The 24,288-nt window shown below is 40.7% G+C and overlaps 1 protein-coding gene across 1 annotated transcript in view; it reads left to right on the forward strand.

The window, feature by feature from the left end:
• The window catches only part of gria4b (glutamate receptor, ionotropic, AMPA 4b), a 250,881-nt gene that overhangs the window by 111,450 nt on the left and 115,143 nt on the right, over window positions 1-24,288 (forward strand). Inside the window, exon 3 of the mRNA XM_041800842.1 lies at window positions 6,069-6,308. Coding sequence (XP_041656776.1) covers window positions 6,069-6,308 — 240 coding nt within the window. The remainder of the gene's footprint in view (window positions 1-6,068; window positions 6,309-24,288) is intronic.

Below are 24,288 nucleotides of genomic sequence, written 5' to 3' on the forward strand. Positions count from 1 at the left end.
GCTGTGGAAACCACTAAACCGTACTGAACCAAACTGGACCACTTGAGATTTAGCAGCAGTTTAAATTAGGAATGCACAGCATGATTGACACAATAAACAGCACAAGGGATAGACATTCAAGCCCACACTTTATGGGGTGTTCAAAAGGCAGGTCATTTATGGTAGTCCAAAATTTGGTAGTTTCTTTTTGTCAATTTTGACCAAATTTGACACTGTTTTACAACTTTATTGCCACTTTAAACTGTTTTTTTTTGGCATTATTTTTGTTATATTGGTGCATCTAACCCATTTTTGTTGTTCTATGCCCTTTAACGCCTTTTTGTGACAATTTTTGACACTATTTTGAAACTTTGCATCCATTTTAGCCACTTTCTGCCACATTAAACTGATTTAAGCCACTTGTCACTCTTAGCCCATTTTAGCCACTTTTTTGCGATATTATGTAATTTAAGTGATTTTGACCCATTTTAGCCACATTATATCCATATTAGCCACTCTTAGCCCATTTTAGCCACTTTTTGGCCATTTTAGCCAGATTATGCAAATTTAAGCGAATTGTTGCCCATTTTAGCCAGATTATGCCAAGTTTAGCCACTTTTTGCCCATTTCAGCCTCTTTTTGCCCATTTTAGCCACATTTTGCCCATGTTATTTAGATCATAGCCATTTTAGCCAGATTATGCCCATTTTAGCCACATGATGCCCATGTTAGCCATATTATGCCCGTTATAGCACCTTATTGCCCATGTAAGCCACTTTTTGCCACCTAATACCAATTTAAGCCCACTTTTTCCTATTTTAGTCAGATTCTGCCCATTTAAGCCAGATTCTGCCATATTAGCCAGTTTTTGCCCATATTAGCCAGTTTTTGCCCATTTTGGCCACATTATGCCCATGTAAACCACTTTTTGCCCATTTTAGCCACTTTTTGCTTTTTTTTTTGCCACATTATACCAATTGAAGCCACTTTTGCCCATGTTAGCCACTTTTTCCTTTTTCTTGCCACATTTTACCAATTTAAGTCACTTTTTGCCCATTTTAGTTGTTTGTTTCTTTTTGCCCATTCCTGCCACTGTTTTTCAATCTTAAACCTGTTTCTGCTGCTTTTTGTCAATTTTTGCCATTTTTAAGCCATTGTTGCTATTCTCCCCATCTTTTTTTACCTTTTTTGCCCATGGTTGCCACTTCTTTTTTCCAGTTTTAACCAATCTTTTATTTTTTTTTTCTTGCTATGGTATAGCCTCTTTTTAAGTAATTATTCTCTTTTACAGTTGTCTCAGTTTTTTTCTGCTTCATCTCGTGGCATTCTGACATTTGTGCTCATCATGGCTTAGCTATAAAGTCTGACATTATTTTTCAAATGGTTTAGTTCAATATGTCTATCCACATTATCATCACCAGAAAAAAAGAAGTTCTCTTTCAAGTAAAGGGGTTTATATTTTGAAAAAGGTGATAATTGAACTACAGCATAAATTTAAAAACATATTTTTTTGTTGTTTTGATCAAGTTAAATAGAAATATGGTTATCATAGCTTAACTTTATGGTGGGCCATGATTTTGCTGACCTCCATGGGTCCCCCAGTTTTGCAGGGCCCTAGAAAACCCTCCCCCTTTATTCCCCCTTATGGGCAGCCTTTACTGTGAGAGTTGTTCCCATGGAAACGACGAATCCTCTCCTTCAGTTGCAGCAGTGTGAACTGGGAGGTGTTGAGAATGTCTCAGAGTCGAACGCTGCAAGCAGTTGCAAGTTTCAAGTCGTCTCATGGCGAATCTTTGGTCTGGACTGGGCTTTAGATGTCACACCTTAATCTAGCACAAATGTGACTTGAACTCAGATGGAGCATCAGTAAAAGGACCATGTTTAAGAGGAATTATTTCAAGGCAGCTTTCCTGCACAGTTAAGGTCAAACACCTTTTCAAAGATAATGTTAAGGAAAAGCCATCTTGAATCTTCTCATGCCTTGTAGTTTTAGACTTTGATGGTTTCATTGTTTCAGACCAAGAAATCTTTTCTAGTCAAGCACAACTCTCTGTAAACATAAAGAAAATATTTCTAGTGACATAGTCCCTGAGACTGTATTTACATGAGTCATAGCTTGAAGATTAACAAATACAAGCCTTGATATTAGAAATAAAAGCACTACAGCAGACTCTCAGTGTTCCTTCGATACTGTACAGCAGTTCTCTGCACCTCCATGTACCTTAATTATGTGAACAACAGGAGGAGCGCTCCTCTTCCTCCCTCTGTTGTCTTGTTTGTCTGAGTAAAGAAGAGGAAGCTGCAGGCGGATCAGAAAGACTCAGACCCTTTCTGTGTTTGTCTGTACAGTGGAGTTGTGCACTCTGGATTGAAACAGCGGGTTTGTCAGTAAAGCAGCCCCTTTTGTTTGCTCCCCCCACCCCCCGTTTTCCTTTAACAAGAGCCACATCTCCAGGCTCGCTCTGATTCTCCTCGCACCCGGAAACTGGCAGAGGACGCTCATTATCCTCCTCTTTCTGTTGTTGTTCAGCATGTGTGTAAAATGTGGGCAATTATCGCACTTTCTCTTGTAGAGAGCCGAACCTTTCTATAATGAGGAGATCTCCTTAAGCAGGAGACAGAGTGTGCATTTACAGAACTCACTGTGTAGACTTTGTGGAAATGCAAAGTTTCTTTCTAATTCCGAGTCTGACCAGTGAATCACAATAGGTTGATTTTGAGCTGTTTTGATGTGGTGCAGCGGCGCAGCGTGAGTGCGATGTGTTTTGTTAATGGGCGAATGCGTCCTTTAGAATAAATGTACAGCACAGCAAGGGGAATTATTCAGTTAGCTACGAGGAAATGCTGCTCCTGTTGTCGATGTTTAAATGAGCGAAGAGAACAGCTTCAAGATAAAAGACGAAACGGACGCGTTTGGTTTTGATCTCTGCTTACGGCATTCGGCGCTGCTCTTGAAAAGATTGAAAGTGGTAATCAGCAGGATAATGGTTTGTTATTTTGTCAAATAAACACTCACCGCTGGGCTGGTTTCTCCAAGTAATCAATTGTCATTCAAAGCAGCCAGCACTTTTTTGTCTTCACTTTCTGTTCAGGTGAATATTCGTAAAAATGAGACGGCTGCCTATGTGCATCCCAGTCTTCCTCTGTTTAAGCAAAGAAAAGCAGAAACGTCACTTTGTGCCAAGACTGGTATAAGAAGATGTGCGTCTCTGGAGAGGAGCCCTCATTTTGTGTTTTGTTTTTCTCTCCAACAAGATAAAGTTATCACCGGGGAAAAGAGCTTAATAAAATATACTTTTACTGACAGTATCTTGTTGTGAGTGGGCATGGATGCTTGACTTGAGAAGAAAGGATTAAAAAGTAAATTCCTTTAAGTCCAAAAAAGAAGAGACTAATAGGATGTATGGATAATTCTATAATCATGTTTTTAAGCTTCACTTTTTATTTCCGTTCAAACAACAGATCTATTGACTTTACATAATCGAATGGGTCCGTGTGTTTTACGGCCAACGGGTTTTTAATTTCGTATGAAAAAACAAAAACAATGAAGAATGGTAAATTGGTTTCCTTTTCTTGTTTTAGAAAGAGAAACAAAGTCATATTAAAAGTTGTTTTTTGTAGTCAGATCAAAAGAGGAAGATCAAAGAATGGAACAATGGTGATGTCACCTTCCTTTAATCTTTTATTTTCTATCCATTGCAGCTGTTGTGAAGTAAAAAGAATGTTGCATCACCAGGTCCGTTTTTATCGCCTTTAGATTTTTTTAGTTTAAAGTAGAAAAACCTAAAATCAAGAAATAAACTTTTCCCCAATTACTGTTTAAGAGTAGGAAAACATTCCATGGAAAATCATGCCTTTGGCTCTTTCAGAGTCAGAGTATTTTCTGACAGATCCATTTCCTGGTTAAAGCAGACTCAAAAATTGGCAGACTGTTGTGTTCTTTCATTTTTCCGTTTTTGACCCAAAATGGATAAAAATGGAAAAACAAACCGTTTTTCCTTTTTTTTTCCTTTTTTTATTTTGGTCGCAAAAACATTAAAAAAAAAAGATATATATAAAAATAAAAGGGGTTCAATTTTTGATTTTTCCATGTCAATATTTTGTTTTCTTCATTTAATGAAATACTTGAGGAAAAGGAAATCATGTGAAAGGTGAGCATTTCAAAATAAAAGCCTCCATGTCTCTCCAAATGAGAAAAAGGAATAATGAGAGTTTCTCCCATTTTTAAATCTGGTTTCAACCAGAAAAGGAAATAGATCTGCCAGAAAATACACTGACCCAAAACTATCTTGTATTAGATTGGAAAACCAAAAACTGAAAAAAAACCAAAACAAAACAAAACAAAAAAAAAAACAAGCCAGGTCAACGTTTCGTCTGTTGTTTCATTACCTGTGTTTTTTGTTTTTGTTTTTGTTTTTTTTGTTTTGTTTTGTTTTGTTTTTAGTTTATGACAGAAAATGGAGAAAACAAGCAGTAATTCTTTTTGTTGTTGTTTTTTGTTTTATGTTTCTGTCAAAAATGAAAAACAAATTATCGAATTTCAATAGCAATAGGTCCCCCATTTTGTTCTTTGATCTTCCTCTTTTTGATGAAATACAAAAACAAAAGGGTTTAAAAGTAACTAGTTTCCTTTCAAAAAGTGTTTCAAAAACAAAAAATGAAAAAAATAAAACAGTTAATTTTTACTTTTTTTTTTAAATTCCAGATTCAAAGTGTTACTTTTTCCCATGTTTTGTTTTTTTTTTTCGCCCTTTTTTAAACAGTAATCAGGAAACAGCCTTTTCTTGATGTGGTGTTTATTATTTTAATGTACCATTAAAATACATTGACTGTTGTGTTCTTTGACCTTCCATTTTTGATCAGAACACACAAAAAATAAATTGAAAAAAACAATTTCATCATTTATTTTGTCTTGGAAAACGACAAACAGAAATCATATATCTGTTTTTTTTATATAAATAATTTTCCTTTTTTGAATTCCCATTTCAATATGAACTGCCTGAAAAGGTCAAATGTACGTTTTTCCCATGCTTTGTTTTGCTGTTCTTAAACAGTGATTGGAAAACTGCTTGTTTCTTGATTTTGGATTTCTCATTCAAGATCAAAAACCAGTTGTCTGTAATCTACACAGACCCTGAATCTATGACATCACCCCTCTTCCTCTGTGTCTCTCAGCTGTGCAGAGCCTTTACCCCTTGTTTCCTCTCATGTATGATTACAGAGGCATTTCAATCAAAGCCCATTCATTCCTACGGGGATCTCCCTGAGATCTGACACGCCTGCTAAACTCTTACAAGAAGATTTTTCAATGCGATATTCAGCCAGCTTCACTTGTTTCTTGATGTGCAAAGTTAGTCATATTTTTGTCTTCCCTGAACACATTTTCGAAGCTTGAATTGTAAAAAATGAGTAAAACTATCATCTCCTCATGGCAACAGGTAGTTTCTATCAGCTTTCTTTCCATCTGTGATAAAGTTCACCTCCTTTCATTGGATGCCAGGAGGAGTCATCCGTTAGTATTTATGGACATCAGTCACTTACGAGACTAGAAATGAGGAGTTATCTTTTCAGTGCAATGTTTTCATCCTCAGACAACAGTCTTGCCATCAATGTTTTTTAAAGCGGCAGCAGCAGGCAGCTGTTACATAGCAGAGGGTGGTTATTCCAGCTGCGTGATACCTGCACATCAGCAAACTACCTGCTGAGCATTTGAAGTCTTTCAACCATATGTTTTTGTCAGGCACAAGTGGAGACCAATGCTTAATTAAATCAAGATTCAAGCCTCATATTTATGCCTTATGTTTCCCCCATTTACAGTTACGTCAACACACAATAAAACTGAGATGAATAATCTGGGACACAATGGTTTTGAAAAGATGTTTGTGTTTTTTCAGGCTGATTCTCAGTTTTTTCCCCTCAGATAAATTAGGTTAGGTTAGGATTAGGTGGAGGAGCCTTTCCAGTCCCTTTGAAGGTTTAGTTTCATTGCACCCCTCTGTGTGAATGAAATATGAATTTCCATCCGCTCTCCAACATGGCTCTGTCATTTTATACGTAAGCTAACTATTTTTCTTGTTGTTTTTCCTCAGTTTGCTCCCAGTACTCCCGCGGTGTCTTCGCCATCTTCGGCCTGTACGACAAGCGCTCTGTCCACACGTTGACATCCTTCTGCAGCGCCCTGCACATCTCCCTCATCACACCCAGCTTCCCCACGGAGGGCGAGAGCCAGTTCACCCTGCAGCTCCGGCCGTCCATCCGGGGGGCGCTGCTGTCCCTGCTCGACCACTACGACTGGAACAAGTTTGTTTTCCTCTACGACACAGACCGAGGTAAGTGACGAGGATGGACAGTAAATCACATATTATAACACGGAGCAGATAGTTTGGAGATGGGACATCTCTGAAGTCAGTGTGGTTTTCATAATTTTACCTACAGCAGTCATTTTCAACCTTTTTTGTCCAAGGCACACTCAAGATCAAACCAGAATCTCAAGGTACACCATATCCACAGCCATACAAAATGACCTCATAAAAACATGTTACTGCAACTTCAGGCTGTCTATGGTTGCAGTAATAACACAGTTGAACAAATTCCCACAGCACACCAAGACTTGCCACATCATTTGAGAAACACTGACCTGAGTGATCGCAGAAAAACGTGATCATGGCCCTGAAAATTACTAATGTTGTTTTGGCCAAGTAGAGGTTGACACAAATCAAAAATCAAACTTTGTAAGTTGTTAAATTTATTTACAATGACACTGAGTTTGAAAGTAGTGAATTAATTACAGTACTGAATAGAACTTTTAAACATTGAACAAATGAGACTGAAATAGAGCATGTAATGGCAAGTAAGCACCATAAGGTGGGATAAAGGATTGACATAACCCAGGTTGTGCTCTGGATGTCCTTGCAGATTATCTGTTGAAAAAACAACATAGCCCACACCTGTAGGGTGGGGTAACGGGTAGATGTGGTGATTAGGCACAGCCTAGGGTACTATCGAGGTGGGTAGTAGGATTGCCATGAGTTGCCGGTTGTGGTGTTGATGTCCTAAGAGCCCAGAAACCAGGCCAGGTGTGTCACCAGGGGTGAAAAAGCCCAGACAAAAGAGATGCCATCGAGCCTGACCTTGGCCATCCCACACCCAGTGGTGGAAAGAAACAAATAACAATTACTCAAATTACTGTAATTGAGTAGTTTTTTTTTAAGGGGGGGGGTCTTGTACTTTTCTTTTTAGTATATTTTGAAATCGACCTTTCACTTCTTCAAGGTCACTTATGATACACAATACAATTTTTCAGGCTTTTCTAACACAAATATGTGCCTCTGGCCTGTCCACAACCCCCCCCCAAGAATCAGAAAAGTCCACCCCCCCCCCTCTCTTTTCTACACCTGTCAGAAAATATGTGCTGAAACAAGCTGTTAGCACCCAGGTTCAGTTGGCCCTCCCTGCTTGGAAGCTATTAAGCCACCTCCATTTCCTGAGAGGGGTGGAGTCAGACAGCTCAGTAACATTTAAAGCTGCAGACACAGAAACAACTCATTTAGAGCAGGGCTGAAACAGAGGAGTTTCTAGACATGTAAAAATCCTATGCTGGAGTGCTTTTCCAGAAACAAACTTCCCATGTATGTTTTGGGGACCTCTGAGACCAATATAAACTTGTGTTGAAGGGGTGAAATATTTGATCTTTAAATAAGTTTTAAGCAGGGTAACTGTACTTTTACTAGAGTACTTGTACTTTTTCCACCTCTGCTGACTACACAGTAGTACATAATGAAAAAATGATTCCTCATCATAACACAAAACAGCAGTTTTAGGTGGATTGCTGTTGTCTTTGATGTGAGATGCATTTGCACCATGAGTGAAGTTATCAACTGAGTTAGTGTCCCACATGTGACTTTAGGTGAACCTAAGGCAGTGGTTCCCAACCCCAGGACCCCACACAAAAAAGTGATAATTCGTGGCCAAAATTAACATACAAACAAAGTAGCCATAAACACTCATTCTTTTACCCAAAAACCATTGTATTAATAATTTACAAGTGTTATACCATGATTTCTTTCAATAGGTGTAAAATTCTACAGTACTTTTAACAACCTATGGGCAGACAGAGGCCCCCCTACATTGGGTCCTGGATCCCATGTTGGGAACCAAGGACCTCAGGGATGCATAGTGACTATTCTTCATCAGTATGCATTGTCTTGCTGTTAGGTTGACTCTCTGCTTTCTTCTGGCCAAAGGAGACCCACCTTGCCTCAGATTCTCAAAGAGCACTGCAGCTCTGTCGTACTTTAATATTTAACACCTTCAAAAAAATGCAGTTTAACTTGATGTAGTGTGGATCAATAGAGGCACTTTAAAGTGTGAAATTTAACAGCATATGAGTTGAATTAACACTGTCAATTGCTAACTTTATTTAACTTTATTACAGAGGTGTGACTTTACCTGAACAACCTAGTTGGAGAGCTGTTACTTACTCATTAAATTTTAAATTTAAATTTTAACTGGAGTAACTGTAGTTTTTCTCTAGTACAGTAGTACTAGAGAGTCAGGGGGACATTGGCCCCCTGATGATTTCTTAGTGCCCTACATAACTAAAACTTCTGCACATGCCTATATTTCTGTAGAGGGTTTATTTTCTTTGACTTCCTACTTATTACTGTCATGGCTAAAAATCTTTGATTTTCCAGCTAATTTATATGTTTTTTTTTATTTGCAAGCTTTGCATTGACCATTAAAGGTTGAATATAGGCATGTGAGGATGGAATAGGAGGCTGATTTCCATGTGACACATTTTCTGGATTTTTAAAAGAATGCATTACATGAAGATGCATGCACATGGTTTTATTACCCTGAATTTTTTGACACATGTTCACTTTTAGTGTGGATTCTGCACAGTTTTATAGATGAGACCCTTGGCAAAAAGAGGCAGCAGCACAACATTTATGAAGATCAATGCAAAATAGCACACAAGCTTTAGCTGTGTTGTTCTGCTGTTTTTATTTAAATGTGTCTATTTTAAAAAGAATATTACAATATTGTGCTACAAAGTTTAAAAAAGGCTTTATCCTAAAGAAGGATATATTTGATTGAATTGCTGTGATTGCAGTGAAATTAAGGCTGCTAGCTCTGCATGGTGTATGGCTGGCCTTGTGCCCCCCTCATAGCAAACACAGAGGTGTGAATGAATGTGGTTCTAGAATAATGGCTGTTTTGTCCACAACATGTCTTGGGGCCACTGAGCGATCAATATCAGAGTGCAGCTGCTGTTAAAGGTTTGATAGTGTTGGACCTTTTCTCCTTCTCTGTTTCTGTCTCAATTCCCCTCCTGAGTCTGAGGATGCTGTATTTCTTTCCTTCTGTCACTCTCACTCTTTCTGTTTCTCTTTTTTGGGTTCCTTCTTTTTTCATTTTTTCCGTCCCCCAGCCAATCTCAGCTCCTCTCTCCCTCCACACACACACTCACACAGTCAATAGGTTTGTACGTATTCAACCCCCCGTGTCACATTTCCATTACAAGACAGAATGGATATGGCCCGCTGCTTGGATCACATCTCCACATCTCGCTTTCATACATTTTCCAGAAGCTAGTCAGGGGTTTCATTCTGTCTCTGTGTGTCTGCGGGAGCCGCGGCGAGAGCGCAAGCGGATCGTGTGCATGCAAGCCGCAGAGTGAGAGAAGCGTATCAGGATGGCCTCCCCTCACAACGACACTCATTCCCAGCCTCTTATCTCAGGTCGAACATGCTCGGCTGGGTAAAAAGCCTCCTCTCGTCTCTACAAAAACCAACCAGTATCTGATCAAGTGTTCTCAAAATGCACAACAGAGGCTCCTCGCAGCAAGACGCACAGGCAGAGGACACACAGCTTGACTTTTGGGTTGCTTTGAGCCTCAATCCAGCGTCGCAGCTGATTCTAGCTCAGCACTGATACTCTATTCACATGGTTGGAGGAAGACCGACCACAACCTCTGAACAGCACAAAAATCAGACAGCTCAATGAACAGCATAAGATATTTTTTTTACATTTGTGCTGGGCTGCTTCCATTGATTCATTCAAATTACACAAAATAAAATATCTGATTATTCCTGTACTCTGTTTAGCTTTAAAAGTAACCCTTCTGTTCATTTTGTCCTGAACAACAGTGTGTAAAACGTCATATGTTATGCAAAATACACTTTTTCAGGCTTTTCTAGAAAAAAAATGTGTGCCCCTGGCCTGTCCACAATCCCCCCAAGAATCATAAACCCCCCCCCCTTCACCTTTCAGAAAATGAGTGCTGTAACCAGCAGTCCTCAGATTTTCCCCTCATGATGTCATGTGGGGAGTTAGCTCCGCCCCCAGGTTTCTGTTGGCCCTCCCTGCTTGGAAGAAAGTTCTGCCCTCCTCTACTGATCAATCAGAGAGCTATATTCATTTCCAGTGAGAGGCGGAGTCAGACAGCTAAATAACATTTAAAGCCACGGACACAGAAACAGTTTTTTCTGAGCAGGGATGAAACAGCGTTCTTTCTTAAACATGCAAAAATTCAATCCTATATAATACAGTTTTTTCAGAAGCAAGCTTCACAGGCATGTTTTCTCTACAACCAATATAAACTTGTCTTAAAGGGGTTAAATATGTGACCTTTCAGGACACTTGAGAAAAAAAAATTAAATACTGAGGATCTGTTTATATTTCAAGAAAAAAATGAAAATTTTCAAGTGTAAAACATCACAAATCTATGAGAAAAAGTTTTTGAGTTATAAATTTAGAAGATCCAGTGGAGTGCTGTATAAAAAGTAAGATGGTTTAGTTTAGCATGCCAAAGTTCTGCACAAATGATACTGCCTGGGTTGTGGCCAAGCAGCATGCTGTAGCTTTCCAGGGGAGGTAGTAGTAGAAACTTTCATATGGATGGATGGATGGTAAAACATGCCAAATACAATATAAGTTAGTTTGTCAGCAATCTTTAGTAGCCTAAAACTGAATATGAGTGTGTAACAAAAGCCTTGGGCATGAAAGGAGGAGGCTGGGGTGGAGGAGGTTAAACTTCGCTAGCACCAGTTTGGGTTGATACATGAGAAGAATGTTGTATATAAGTAGACTGCCATGTTAAGAGAATGAACTGTGATTGGTTGAGTGTAAGGAAGCATGAAATAGCTTTATTTTCAAAATAGCTGAAACACCATTTTGTATAAGAGACCCTTGGAAAAGTTATGGTACAGAGGAATGGTAGCACTATCATGCCATAGCTGATACTTTACATAAGTAGTAGTTTGAGACTGAGTACAGATGGTGTCATACTTTAACACTTTTGCCCCCTTTGTCCTCCCATTTCAAAAAGGGTCCACTGTTAGTACAAATTGCAGATATTTAATGATATGTTTGGTATGTCACTCAGGCTCAGATGGCTGTAATGTGAAACTCAGATTAATCACTCTGTTAGACACTTAAAATATCGTGACAAGTTGAAAAAATATTGATTATAGTAGCACAAGAAAGATGAAAATAATAACGTCAGAGGTATTGGAGCATTGACATGCAACACATGCACGCCTGTCAGAGCTGATGTAGAATGATAGATTCTGCAGAAATACAAGCACATCCGTTCCAAGAGACAGATGACTGATGGGTGACTGAAACTCTGCAGAAAAGCTCTAAAAGTCATGTTAGTACATGTTGCCCTTTACTCTTCACACTCTCTGTGTTCCTGTTGCTGAGAGACACGGCTGTCTCCCTTTATTCGAAAATCTAAACTAACACTCAGAAGTAGTGCAAAATGAGTTCTCAGGGGCAAGAACAGAAAGAATGGATCACAGGCTTCAAGGCAGCATAAATTGAAATCACTTGCAATTTCATCTCCTTCATCTCAAGATCCCATTCACAAAAGATAATATTACCGAGCAGATTGATGCCCGTAAAGTGTTGCAGATGAGTGAAATTTGCTCTCAGTATGAATCTGATTGCTTTTATTCAGTGCACAAAGTGTAGATGGTGCTTTTTTGCCAAGAAAACAGAAGGTAGGAGAGAGACAGTTTAATCCAGGGGTGTCCAAACTTTTTCCACTGAGGGCCACACACTGAAAGTTATAAGGATGGTGGAGCCACTTTCATATGCCTCACCTTTATGATATTGACGTCAGAAAATCCAGTCTAATTTAGATAAAGATGTGCTTAGTGATTGGATATGCTTAAATGGCTAATAGCGAGTCATTTCAAGGATTTTAAGAAGGCCTATCAGATTTCAGTTGAGCCCTGGCTGGCCCAGGCTATCACTGGATCTGAATGAGAATGACTCTCCATGTAGCAGAGAATTTACATTGTCGTCTCAGTTTAGCCCCCCCCCCAAAAAAAAAGAACGTTCAGAAATTGTCCTGTCAAAATGTTTGTTTACAGAATTAGCACAGCAGCACAGAAGCTAAAATATACACTAATCCAAATAAATCCATGCCGTCTTCACAAACTATTTTTTTCCGTGTTTTCTTATTGAGAGATGAGTGTATGTTTTGTGTTACCATCTGGACGAGCCCCCAGGGTCACACAAAACTATACGCGTCATCCATTAAGAAAACAGGTAAACAGTCAAGCACGAGCTTCATGTTCTAATGTGGGCCATTTTTCATTTCTGTTATAGAATTTGCTGCAGTCCGATTAAAAATGGGCCAAGGGCCGCATTAGGCCCCTGGGCCATAGTTTGGACACCCTTGGTTTAGTCAAAACGTTGTATTTTTCTCTGAAGTATCGTGCCAAATTATGATGACTGAACCTGGCTAGAAATGCTGCTGCCTCACCCTCTGGAAAGTCAAGCCTTATACTTTATTCAAGTAGATGCAAAAAGCATCAGTACCTGATAGTAATTGCTTCTCATCACATGGAGAGGGTGCATTATCCTTTTGAGGTGCTTTGAGCGTTTTCTTTTTTGTGCTGCGTTAAAGGCAGTAAAAGTGCTGAGTTTTTTGTCTTCTGTTAATTCACCTCTCTGTGTTAAAGCACATCTGTCCTTGACTTGTACTAGAGCAGAGGGTGTTCTTCAGATACACTTTCCATCAGACCTGTACCGCTCATCCAATCTTTTATTATGAACCAATAATCCTCTCCATTTCTCCTTGCCTTTGCCGTAATGGATAGAGTGAAGGTTGTTGGCTGACTTTGTAAAGCACAAATTCTTCACAGTAAGGTTAAATTGTCACTTAGCAGGAACAGAAGCTCTACATTACAAACACACCAGCCAAAGCTGTGGAGATAAACAGTTTGCATTTCAGAATCATTTTGTTTCTAATGCTGATGAATGTTAAAAGAAAATAATAGTGAGCTAGTTTTATTGCTAGGACAATATTAATTTCTTATTCCTTATGGTTGCTGTTTGTTTTTTCTTTTTCTGCATCTCCCTCTTAGCATTTCCTGCATCCCAGGCTTCCCTTCTGGTTTGTTTCTTTCTGCTTTCCCTTTTTTCTTGCTGCATCTGCCTGCACTGTCTTCCTGCAACTTCCATTTCTCCTCTTCTATCTCTCTGAATCTCCCTCTTTTCTCCTTCTGCATCTCCCTTTTCTTTTTATGCATCTTGCTCTTTTTTCTTTCTGCATGTCCTCTTTCTACACCTCCCTCTTCTGTATTTTTGCTTGAACCCTTTTCTCTTCTCTCCCTCTGCATCTCCCTCTTCTCTTTTTCTGTATCACCCTCTTCTCTGTTCCTACATCTCACCTCTTCTCTCTCCTTCCATCTCCCTGTTTCTATGCATCTCTCTTTTTATTTTTTCTGCATCCCCTCCTCTATCCTCCTACACTTACCTCCTTTCCCTTTCTGCATATTGTATCCCTTTTTCCTCTTTATGCTTCTCCCTCTTCTCTTTCTATGTCTCTCACTCTTTCTTATCCTGCATCTCTGTCTCCTGTCTTTCTACATCTCCCTCTTTCTTTGCAACTGCGCCCAGATACAGGACTGAGCATTGTATCAGCTTTTTGACGTCATCGTAAAGACTAAACTTCTTTCCACAGTGCGGCAGTTTGTTAGCATATTTCTTCAATAAAAGGCGGAAATCTTCAGAATCAAGTCAATAAACGGTCTGTTGTGACTCGCCTTACAGATGAACACAAGTTGGAGTCAGTGAGATGAGATGAAAAGGCAATAAAAGTCTCTTGTCACCTCAAAAACCACTGTACCTGTGCAGCGTGAGCCCATTTAATCCTCTGAGCTGTAGTAGATGTGTAGATACAAAGAACAAAGTTGCTGGAATCTTAAAAAGTGATTATAAATCATCCATGGCTACAGGATGGACTTTTTGGCGGGTTAAAACAGAAACAAGTTTCACTCAGGTCATGACCCCAGTGGTTGCCATGGTAGCTTCTTCTTCTTTCTCCTCCTTGGCGGGGATGTAAACCAGGTGCATGTATACCACCACCTGCTGTTTGAGACTGAGTACATACACAAGTGGGCCCAGGCACTGATAGATGTTAATCTGAAAGCAAGCCAGCAGGAGAAAGGGAGAGGGGGAGGAATCACGCCGCGGCATGGTTCGAAACAACTGGGCCTAATGTGAAAGCGCCCTAAGAAATAGAATAGTTGTAGGTTTTTATGAAGTAAATGTTCATTCATGAAACAATGCTGCTAAACTTGGTTCATGATGCTTGTTGTAGTGATTACTTTCTGATTCTTCACGTTTTGTCAGTTAATATTTTTACAAATCTAATAATAATTTTATTACAATAGAAATTATTAAGAGCTTAATCCTTAGGTATACATCTATGTTTTCATTTAAAACCGTATTTCAGTCGGATAGCTCATTCTTGTAACGGTTTAATGTGTTTACTGCAGCAGCTTAACATTGTTTGCAGTAGGCGTCTGCGCTCTGACATCATTATTCCTTGCAGATTTGTCATGCATGAAAAAATTTAAAGAGTTATGGGATAGATATGAGGTTTACTGTCCAAATTGGATGTTGGCCTAAAACTTTGTTCAGAGCGTGGCGGTGGATGCTGGGGTTGTGGTGATGTTTAAATGTGTGCAGGGCAACTCTGGCAGAGATGGTGCAGAGAGAGAGAGAGAGAGAGAGAGAGAGATGGAAAATGTTGCAGCTGAAATAGGCGGGATGGGAGGATGTGTTGATCGGATGATTGTGGAGAATGATGGAGGAATAGAGCAGCTCACAGGCATCGCTGCATTTTCAGTTTCTCACACAAATTCAGACTTTAGATTAAAACTGTTGAATCTTCCATCAACAGAGAAGCTTTATCTTAGCTTTGTCTTACTAATAATTTGTTCATTCAATTTTGAGGCCTGTTTGACTTGAACGCGCAGTAGAAGATGATCTTGGTCTTTTTAAGCACAGCGCAGCAATTAGAAATAAAGATAAGGAAGAGAAAGACTGTTAGAAATACTTGAAGTTATGCAAGTTCTTGACAACGAATATCTAAAATACAGCATAGGCTTAGTCATTTTTGATTAATTTATACATTTCTGTGCAAAAAAAATACATGTTGTACTCTGAAGTAGCGTACTTTCTGGCCCTTGAAACTCTAAGTACATAACAGGGAGAGAACTTGTGCTTCTTCAGCACTGTGCTAAGAAAAAAAAGGTGTGTATCAGTGTATTAATGAGAACAGCCCTGTATTTGCTGAAGTTATGTTCCCTTTAAAGTGTCAGTCCTGATGATGGCTCTGTCCGTGGTGCTGAAATCAGTCAGCAGCTTATTTCATCTGACTGAAGGCTGATGTTTGGGCTCTGCTCCTCTGTTGAAGCTGTTGTCATCCTAATGATGTGAAACTCTGCCTGTCAGGTTTCTGATGTTCTGGATGTAACGCTGCAGAAGTAAAAACACGACGCTCTCTGTAGGTGCTGCTGCTGGCTGCTGTTCAATGAAACATACCGATGACCCGCTGTTCTATCAGCCAATACTGATGGGATTCTTCATGTGAAATCTCTGCCAAAGTACACTGTAAGCACTATAAAGCAGTGTTCTAGGCTTTCATTTTCATACACTTATAAAACATTTACTCATATGCATTGTTTATTGGCTGCAATTAACCACTCAGTTTTATTCAGCCCCCTTCTTTGCTGACACAGTCCCAATACCAACTATATCTTCAACTACAGTTACTATAGCTCTAACTAATATAACAATCTAGGTGCTGCTCAGGAATTGTTTTGGGATGAGGGACCGGGAAGCAGATGAGCCTCAACTTCATACCAAAAGTCAGACAGGCAGGTCCGCCACATAAGGAAATACAAGCAGACGAAGAATATGTGGGATTAAAAAGCACAAAGATTGCATTAAATTGATTTTAATGAATTGAATTATGATCCATATTCACCTATAACTGAGCATACACATTATTTGGGATGCTAGATTGACTGGCTGGCTGCATAATGAAGTTGCCGCCATATTGCCAAAGGAAGGTCTGCTATAGAAGGCAACATATGTACATGAGGAATATGGGAGTTTTATCGGAATATTCAGTGAGAATAAAATGATTCCCAAAAATCAGTTCAGTGTGATTGTTTGGGCTTTTTATTCCTAGAAAGTCACATATTAATTGTGTACTTGTATTACCTTATAGCAGATCTGCCTCTGGCAATATGGCGGCAACACAATGAACATCGAGTGATTTTGACTTTGAGAGCTAAAATCAACACTGAAATGTTAAACACTGAGAATTAAAGGGGACACATTATGCAAAAATCACCTTTTCAGACTTTTCTTACAAAAATATGTGCCCTCAGCCTGTCCACAATCTCCCCAAGTACCAGAAAAATACCCCCTTTCTCCACCTTTCAGAAATTGTGTGCTAAAACAAGCCGTTTTCAGATTTTCCCCTGGTTGGCCCTCCCCGCTTGGAAGAAAGTGTCGCCCTCCTCTTCCGATCCCCAGCTGAGAGGAGGATAAGGAGAGCCACATCCAATAAGCCGCATCTATTTCCCAAGAGAGGCGTGGACAGGGGCGGAGTCAGACAGCTCAGTAAGATTTAAATCCATAGACACAGAAACAGCTCCTTCTGAGCAGGGCTGAAAGAGGCTTTTTTAGACCCACAAAAATCTTATACTGGGGTGTTATGTCAGCAAAAGAGTACACAGTCATGTTTTGGGGACCTTTGAGACCAATATAAGCTTGTCTGAAAAGGGTAAAATATGTCCCCTTTAAACACTCCAGTTTTTACTGTGTATGGTCTTGAATTCTGGGTACTGACTGAAAGAATGGGATTGCAGGTTCAAGTGGTCTAAATGAGATTCCTCAGGAGGGTGTCTGGGCTCAACCTTAGAGATAATGTGAGGAGGCTCAGACATCCAGAGGGATCTTGGAGTAGAGCCGCTGCTCCTTCACCTCAAAAGGATCCAGTCGAGGTTATTCGGGCATCTAACCGAGGGGTAGGAGACCCTGGGTTGACCCAGGACTCCCCAAAGGGATTATATGTCTCATCTGCTCTGGGAATCCCGCAGGAAGAGCTGGAAAATGTTGCTGGGGAGAGCGGTGCCTGGATGGACTTGTTAAGCCTGCCACCACCCGAACCCCAAGTGGATGAAATAGAATTTATTTCATTTTGTTTAACCCTTATTTAACCAGGTTAGTCCCATTGAGATCAATGATCTCTTTTTCAAGGGAGACCTGACCAAGAATGGCAGCAATACAAAGTTTCATCAAACAACACTCAGACTCATACAATACACATGACGTGATAGAAAACAATTATAAATCATCAGTTAAAGCGGTGACAATCATACAGTTTGAATTCAAAAGTTTTCACTGCAGATTTAAAAACATCCAGAGACACCAAGTTTTGCCATTTAAATTCAGTCTGCAGATTGTTCCAATCAAAAGGTTCTGAAAATCTAAAAGCCCTCTTTCCCAGGTTGTGTACTCCATCCTTCAAGATTAAAAAAGAGGAAAGATAATCAGGAATTTTGCCGAGAATGGCTCTGTAAATGAACATGTACCAGTGTCCAAGACGGCATGTGCTTAAAGAAGATGAATGGATGGATAATCACTTGATAGGGCCAAAAACAGGCCCTTCAAAATAAAATTAAACTGCATTAAAAAAGAACAACAGACATAAGGAAGGTGCACTTTGGGTGTCAGGGGCAAAAGTGCACCCGTCAAGCACCCTTGGCTCCCCTTTCTGCACATGCCTACTTGTCAGCAGTGAGACCCCACAGGGCCAAAAAAAAATGAACATAATGCTATTTCATGAAGATATTTAAATAGGCTACTCTTCACTTTTAATTTTATTTATTCAAATTTGATATTTGAATGCCTCCCCCACACTCTGACTAAGCGCCCTCCCCTCACACTTTTCTCTGTCGATTTTCTTTTGTATTCTTTTTGTAGTTTCATATTTGCTATCGGCACCAGGAGTAGTTGTTATTTTCTGGTTGCTAATATGAGTTGTGTAAGGGTTGTTAGTTTGAGCATTTTCACTTCCTGGAGCTTGCATGTAGAGGTAAGGTGGAGGATGTCTCCATGTTGGTGAGTGGGTGGAAGCTAGCATGGAGGGGATTGGCTGTTCAGCCCTCTGGAGGTGTTGTGGGACTAACTGGATGAAACACCATGGAGGGGTGTGTTCCCTCTTGACAACCCTGGTGAAGAAACTGCTTCTTGCTGCTCTTTGGCATCTCACTGGTGCTTGTGGATCGTCCAATTTTTTTCTTATGTGAGGGAGTAAAATATAATCAGATTTTAAAGTTGTAGAGAACTGAAAAAAGTAAAATCTCAAACCTTTGGATCATCCCATGTTTGTTAAAGTGGGGGTATTATGCCTTTTTTCAAAGCTTTACACCATCTCTCTGATACCCATGTAGTAGCTTCACATGGTTTACAGCTCAAAAAACTCCTCATGTTTCTCACACTGGTGAAAATTGGCCGATATTGGCCGGCGGCAGGACTCAATGTTTTGTGCCCGCCCCCTCGTATGTGGCTATATTCCTATGCTAGTACTTGTAAACTTTGAATGAACAGGTCCAACTGAGTAAAATATGGCGAATTTTGATATACGTCCGCATGTTTTAGCCCCGGAGTCTGACCCTGATAGTTTGGAGAGAGAGGGGGAAGAAAACCAGCAGCAGCGAAGGATAGAGAAGGACGTATCTGTTTGGTAGAGGTACAGTGTTTAATTACTGTGTTACTAAACTGGGTAAATGGCTAAATGGTCTTGTGGGGGTGGTCTGTTCCACTTTGCCGGCAGCACGGATGAACCAGTCAGGTGATCCTATCGCGATGACCTCATCAGTTCGCTCCATCGAAATCTCATCTCGGGAAGATCTCGGAGAGATTGCCAACAAACCGTTTTCATCAGTTTACACTCTAATTCCAGGATAACTGCCACAATTGTTTATGTTGTGGTTTGAAAATTTGCATAGGTGGAGTATGGACACCCAATGTTGTGACTTTATATTTATGTTTTAAAAATTGGAAAAGTATAATACCCCCTCTTTAAAGTATTACATCACAAGCAAACAACCCCCCATGCAGATACTGGCTCTGTCTATAATGAAACACTCAACCTTAATACCACAGCACAGCTGTAAGCTGGAAATCACCCTCTGGAAATGATGCTATGAGGTTCCTGAAGCATCATATTTTGACGTCTTGTGCCTCTAACAAAATTCTGATGACTTGAGAATGGGGCAGGGATGCTTATTCCTGCATTTCTTTCCTTCAGGGTCCTTTATTCATTTATTTTTGACCAGCAGCTTTAGCTGATCACTCAAAATCTCTTTGGCTGCCTGGCAAAGCATGAAAGCAAATATCTGCACAAGCATTTTCACAATCCTGAAAATCATGAGTGGTTCTTTCTGCACAGAAATTGAAAAGCAAAGAATCACTCAAGACAGTATCCGTCTGATTCATTTTTCTGTGCACTTCCTGTATTTCCCTCTCTATCTATGAAGGAGAGGGTATGAGTGGTGCAGGCAGTGGTTCTGAAGAGGCAAGCTTGCATATCCAGAAGCACTATGAGATTTTATGCCTTTGTTAAATGAATGGGTGAATGCATGTGTTTACGTCAGCACCGCCTCACTGTACTGTATATGTTTGGTGCATACGTTCTGTGTGTGTATATGGGAGCTTTTCAGGAGGCTTTGGGTGCAGGCTGGAGCACTCTGGCCCAAGTTTTTTTTTTCACACACAGGGCCAGGCATTCATCCAAGTATTGACTGTAATGTAGAATCAGCCCACGCATGGCTGAGCTCAGTCAATGAGCGCCAGTCTGATTCCCTGAATCAAAGCTCCAGAGATACACCAGGCTGTTACTGTCGCCCTCTGTGTGACTGAGAGTGTGAGAAAGAGAGAGAAAACGCCTAATGCTTTTACAATTTACCCGAAAAGTCACACATATACCAACAGAGAGAAATAAGCGCCTTAAAGGTCATGTAAATAAAAAAAAATGTGTTACAGAGGAAAAGACAGGGGCAAGGAAAGACATGAAAGTAGGAGAGAAAAATCTTTAAAACCTCCTAAAGAGAAGAAAATGCAACAGGAAATTAGGTGAGAAAAGGAGGGAGGAGAGGAATATAAAGAGGAAACAAGGGGAAATGCGAATGGAAAGGGAAGAAGTAAACAAGACACAATGTGAGGAGAGAAAGAAAGAAATGCAAAGGTGATAAAGAAAGGCAGGAGAAAAAACAAGGGATAGAGAAGAGATAACTGTGGTGGGAAGGCAGATAGGAAAACACCTGGAGGGGTAGAGGTGAGGAGATGTCTTTAAAGGAGAGTTAAAAGGAAAGGAAATAAGAAAAAAGACAAAGGAAGAGGAAAAGGAAAGGAAAAGTAAGAATTGGCAAGAGGTGAGAAAGGGATTGGAGAAAGAGGGGGAAATAAAGCAGGAGAAGAAAAGACAATGAAAAGGAAAAGGAAAAGGAAAGGAAAGAAAAAGAGACTAAAGAAAGGGAACGAGGAAAGGAAAAGTTCCTCTGTGTGGGTTTTCATTCATCCAGGCCATGATCATCCAAATCTTCATCAAGATAGCAACTGCACTCAAAAAAATAATCTGGAAGCTTTTGTCAGTTTTACTTATTTTAATTACAAGACAAATCTACATTCAGTTGAGTTTAGAGATTCTAACTTGAATCACGAACTTCCTCTTGTGTAACAAACTGAATAAAACTGAGATAAATAGAACCCCGGATACAAGAGGAACTATGTGGATTCTTTGGGACATTGGAACAACTCTTTACCCTTGCAAGCCTCCTTGAGGGAGAATGGGATTTTGCTCATCCAGTCTACGTATGATGACTGACATATGATGACAACTGTGTTCCATGGAAGAGTTGTGTTCACATCCTAGGCACTAAGTTCAATACAGTCCCACTGCATGTAAGCCTCCGTCTGGGCCTCTGATCCTGTCTGTGCTTTGATGGACAGGATCTCGAGGCGCAGTTGGGGGGGAGGAGGGTTTTTGATTGGGTGACATCAGATTTCCATCTCTACTTTTCACAGATGATGTGGTTCTGTTGGCTGGGGGGGGTTGTCTTTTGCACAAGTGAAGGAGTTCACCCCCAAAATCTGGGGGTCTTGCTCATGAGTGAGGGTAAAATGGACCGCAAGATTGACGGGAGGATTGGTCTAGTATTGCAGACATTGTACCGTACCATTTTGGTGAAGAGGGAGCTGAACTGCAAGGCATGACTCTTAATTTTTCCTGTCGATCTTTGTTCCAGCGCTCACCTAGGTCATGAGCTTTGGGTAATAACTGAAAGAATGAGATCGCGGCTTCAAGTGGTTGAAATGAAATTTAACAGGGCAGCTGGACTAAACCTTAGAGATAGGAAGGAGCTCAGACATTTAGAGAGATTCAAAGTAGAGCCACTGCTCTTTTGCCTCGAAAGAAGCCCGTTGAGGTTGTTCAGGCATCTGATTAGGATGCACCCTGATGGCCCCCCCTGTGGAGGTCTTCCGGGCACGTTGAATTGGAAAAACATAGGAAAAAAATGAAAAAAAGAGTAAGGAAGGGTGAGGAAAGGAAAGGAATGGAAAAAGTGATACTGGCACAGAATAAACTAGATTAGAAAAAGTAAGAGAAAATGATAAACAATCATACCAAAAAAAAGAGTAAAGCACTAAGATTAAGAGGAGAGCACATAAGGGAGGAAAGCAGAGGAGCAGAGAGCAGGAAACAAGGCAATCTTCCTCCAGCAGATGGACTGGTAGCAGCAGTGTTTACAGGAAATGATGAATGAGTGTGTTTAAAAGGAAAAGACTTTGTGTACTCTGTGGAGAGCGAGAGGTGAAAGGAAAAGACTGACTCAACCAGGGAGAGGAAAGAGTCAGTCCCACTATACTCACTCTGACAGATATCACACTGCAGGGTACAGACAGGAAAACAGGGAGGGGAAGACTGAAGAAGAAGAGGAGAAGATGAAGAGAAAACATGAGGAAGAAGAGAGATCAGATGAGATTAATGAATCAAAAATATAAAGGGGAAACTAGAAGAAAAAATCAGACACATAATTGGTAAAACATAATAGAGATGATTAATAAGAAGAAATTATGAGGAAGAGTAATGAGAATGTATCATCGATATAAGCCTCAGATCTCCTCTCTTCTCTCTGTTGCTCTCATCCAGCATCTGACTTTGCTCCAATCAGAACAAACCTGCTCCGGCGTCAGCGTGCCCAGCGGCCTGTGGCTGTGTCTCTGACGCTGATGCTGATTGTGGCTGGCTGCTGCTCCACGCACAGCCTGAGGGCTACACATTTATCAGCTGGTAATCAGCCGACCCATTGCATGCTTTGGTTGGCTGGACTGCCTTTGCTGCGGCTTTCGGTGCGTGTGCTTTGAACACCGACACCGTGCTGTACAATAGGACATGATGGCACTACTTATGTTACTAAGTGTACAAGGTGTGCAGTGCAGCTGCTGATTTCTGTCTGTGGGGGGAGAGAGCCAAGATTCAATCTGGACTCAGTTGATGAATATCACATCTTTAACTCAGATATGAATCACTGTATTTGATTTATCTGCAAAACATTAGAAATCTAATCATTCAGAATCATTGGGGAGCATGCATACCTATGCTATACTCAATCTTCTGAATAATAAGATAGTGTGATCTAGATCTAGAGAGCCCTGGAAGGACTTGTCTCCTAAGAACTGAGCCTGCTTGTGTACTGCCACCTGTGTTATTTGCTGGTGCAACACCCCAGGCCATAGTAGCCATCACTTTTGCAGGAGTTTGGATAGGTTTGTTTGAAAAATGTTGGAAATTTAAGCACAATGTTCAATGTAAATAAAACAAGAAATTAAGTTTACATCCATCCACCCCTTCGAGAATTGCCACCTCATTATGGTGGAGGGGTTTGAGTGTCCCTGAGAACCAGGGAGCTATGTTGTCAAGGGCAATAGACCCTGTTAGGGCCACCCAAGGTAAACTGTTTTCCGGGGAGGGACCAGACTAAGAGCAATCCAACAAAGCACCTAGTGAGCAGCATGAAGGATTGGCCCAGAAGAGGGATACTGGGGCATTCCCTGGAGCCAGACCTGGAGAGGAGCCGGGCGGCGAGAATCTGGGCTTATCTCCATTGGGCTCTGTTGGGCCCAGCCCAAAAAGAAACCATGGAGCTGCCTCCCTGTAGGCCCACCACCCGCAAGGTTGAATGTAGAGGCAAGGTGCTTTGCAGGCTGGGCAAAGTATCATATAGTAGGCTGAAATGTGATTCCTAAGGAGGGTGTGTGGGCTGAGCCTTAGAGATAGGGTGAGGAGCTCCGACATCCAGAGTGATCTCAAAGTAGAACCGCTGCCCCTTCACCTCAAAAGGAGTCCATTGAGATTGTTGGTGGTTGCCTCCCTGTGGAGCGCATCTAACTGGAAAGAGACCCTGGGATAGACCCAGGACTCACTGGAGGGATTACATATCTTATTTGACCTGGGAACGCCTCGGAATCCCCCAGGAAGAGCTGGAAAATGTTGCCGGGGAGAATCTTAGTGGACTTGTTCTGCCTGCTGCAACTGTGATCTGGTCCCAGTGAAGCGGGGTGGAAGAAAACAGGTGGATCCATCCCACCATCCATTTTCTTCCTTTTTTTTTTTTTTTTTTTGCGAAACCTTTTCAAGCACCTCCTGTGAGAATTCATGTCAGTCTCAAGCCAGATGAGATATATAATCCTTTAAGTGAGTCCTGGGTCTACCATGGGGTCTCCTCTTGGTTAGATGTGCCTGGAAGACCTCCACATCCTGACCAGATGCGCGAACCACCTCAGCTGACCCCTTCAGATTTGAAGGAGCAGTAGCTCTACTCCAAGCTTCAAGCTCCTCATCCTGTCTCTAAGGCTCTAAGCCCAGTCACTGCATTCAGCCATTTGTATCACAATCTCATTTTTTCAGTCACTACTTAAAGTTCATGA

Source organism: Cheilinus undulatus, linkage group 12, assembly GCF_018320785.1.
Source record: "Cheilinus undulatus linkage group 12, ASM1832078v1, whole genome shotgun sequence".
In the NCBI taxonomy this organism is placed as follows: domain Eukaryota; kingdom Metazoa; phylum Chordata; class Actinopteri; order Labriformes; family Labridae; genus Cheilinus; species Cheilinus undulatus.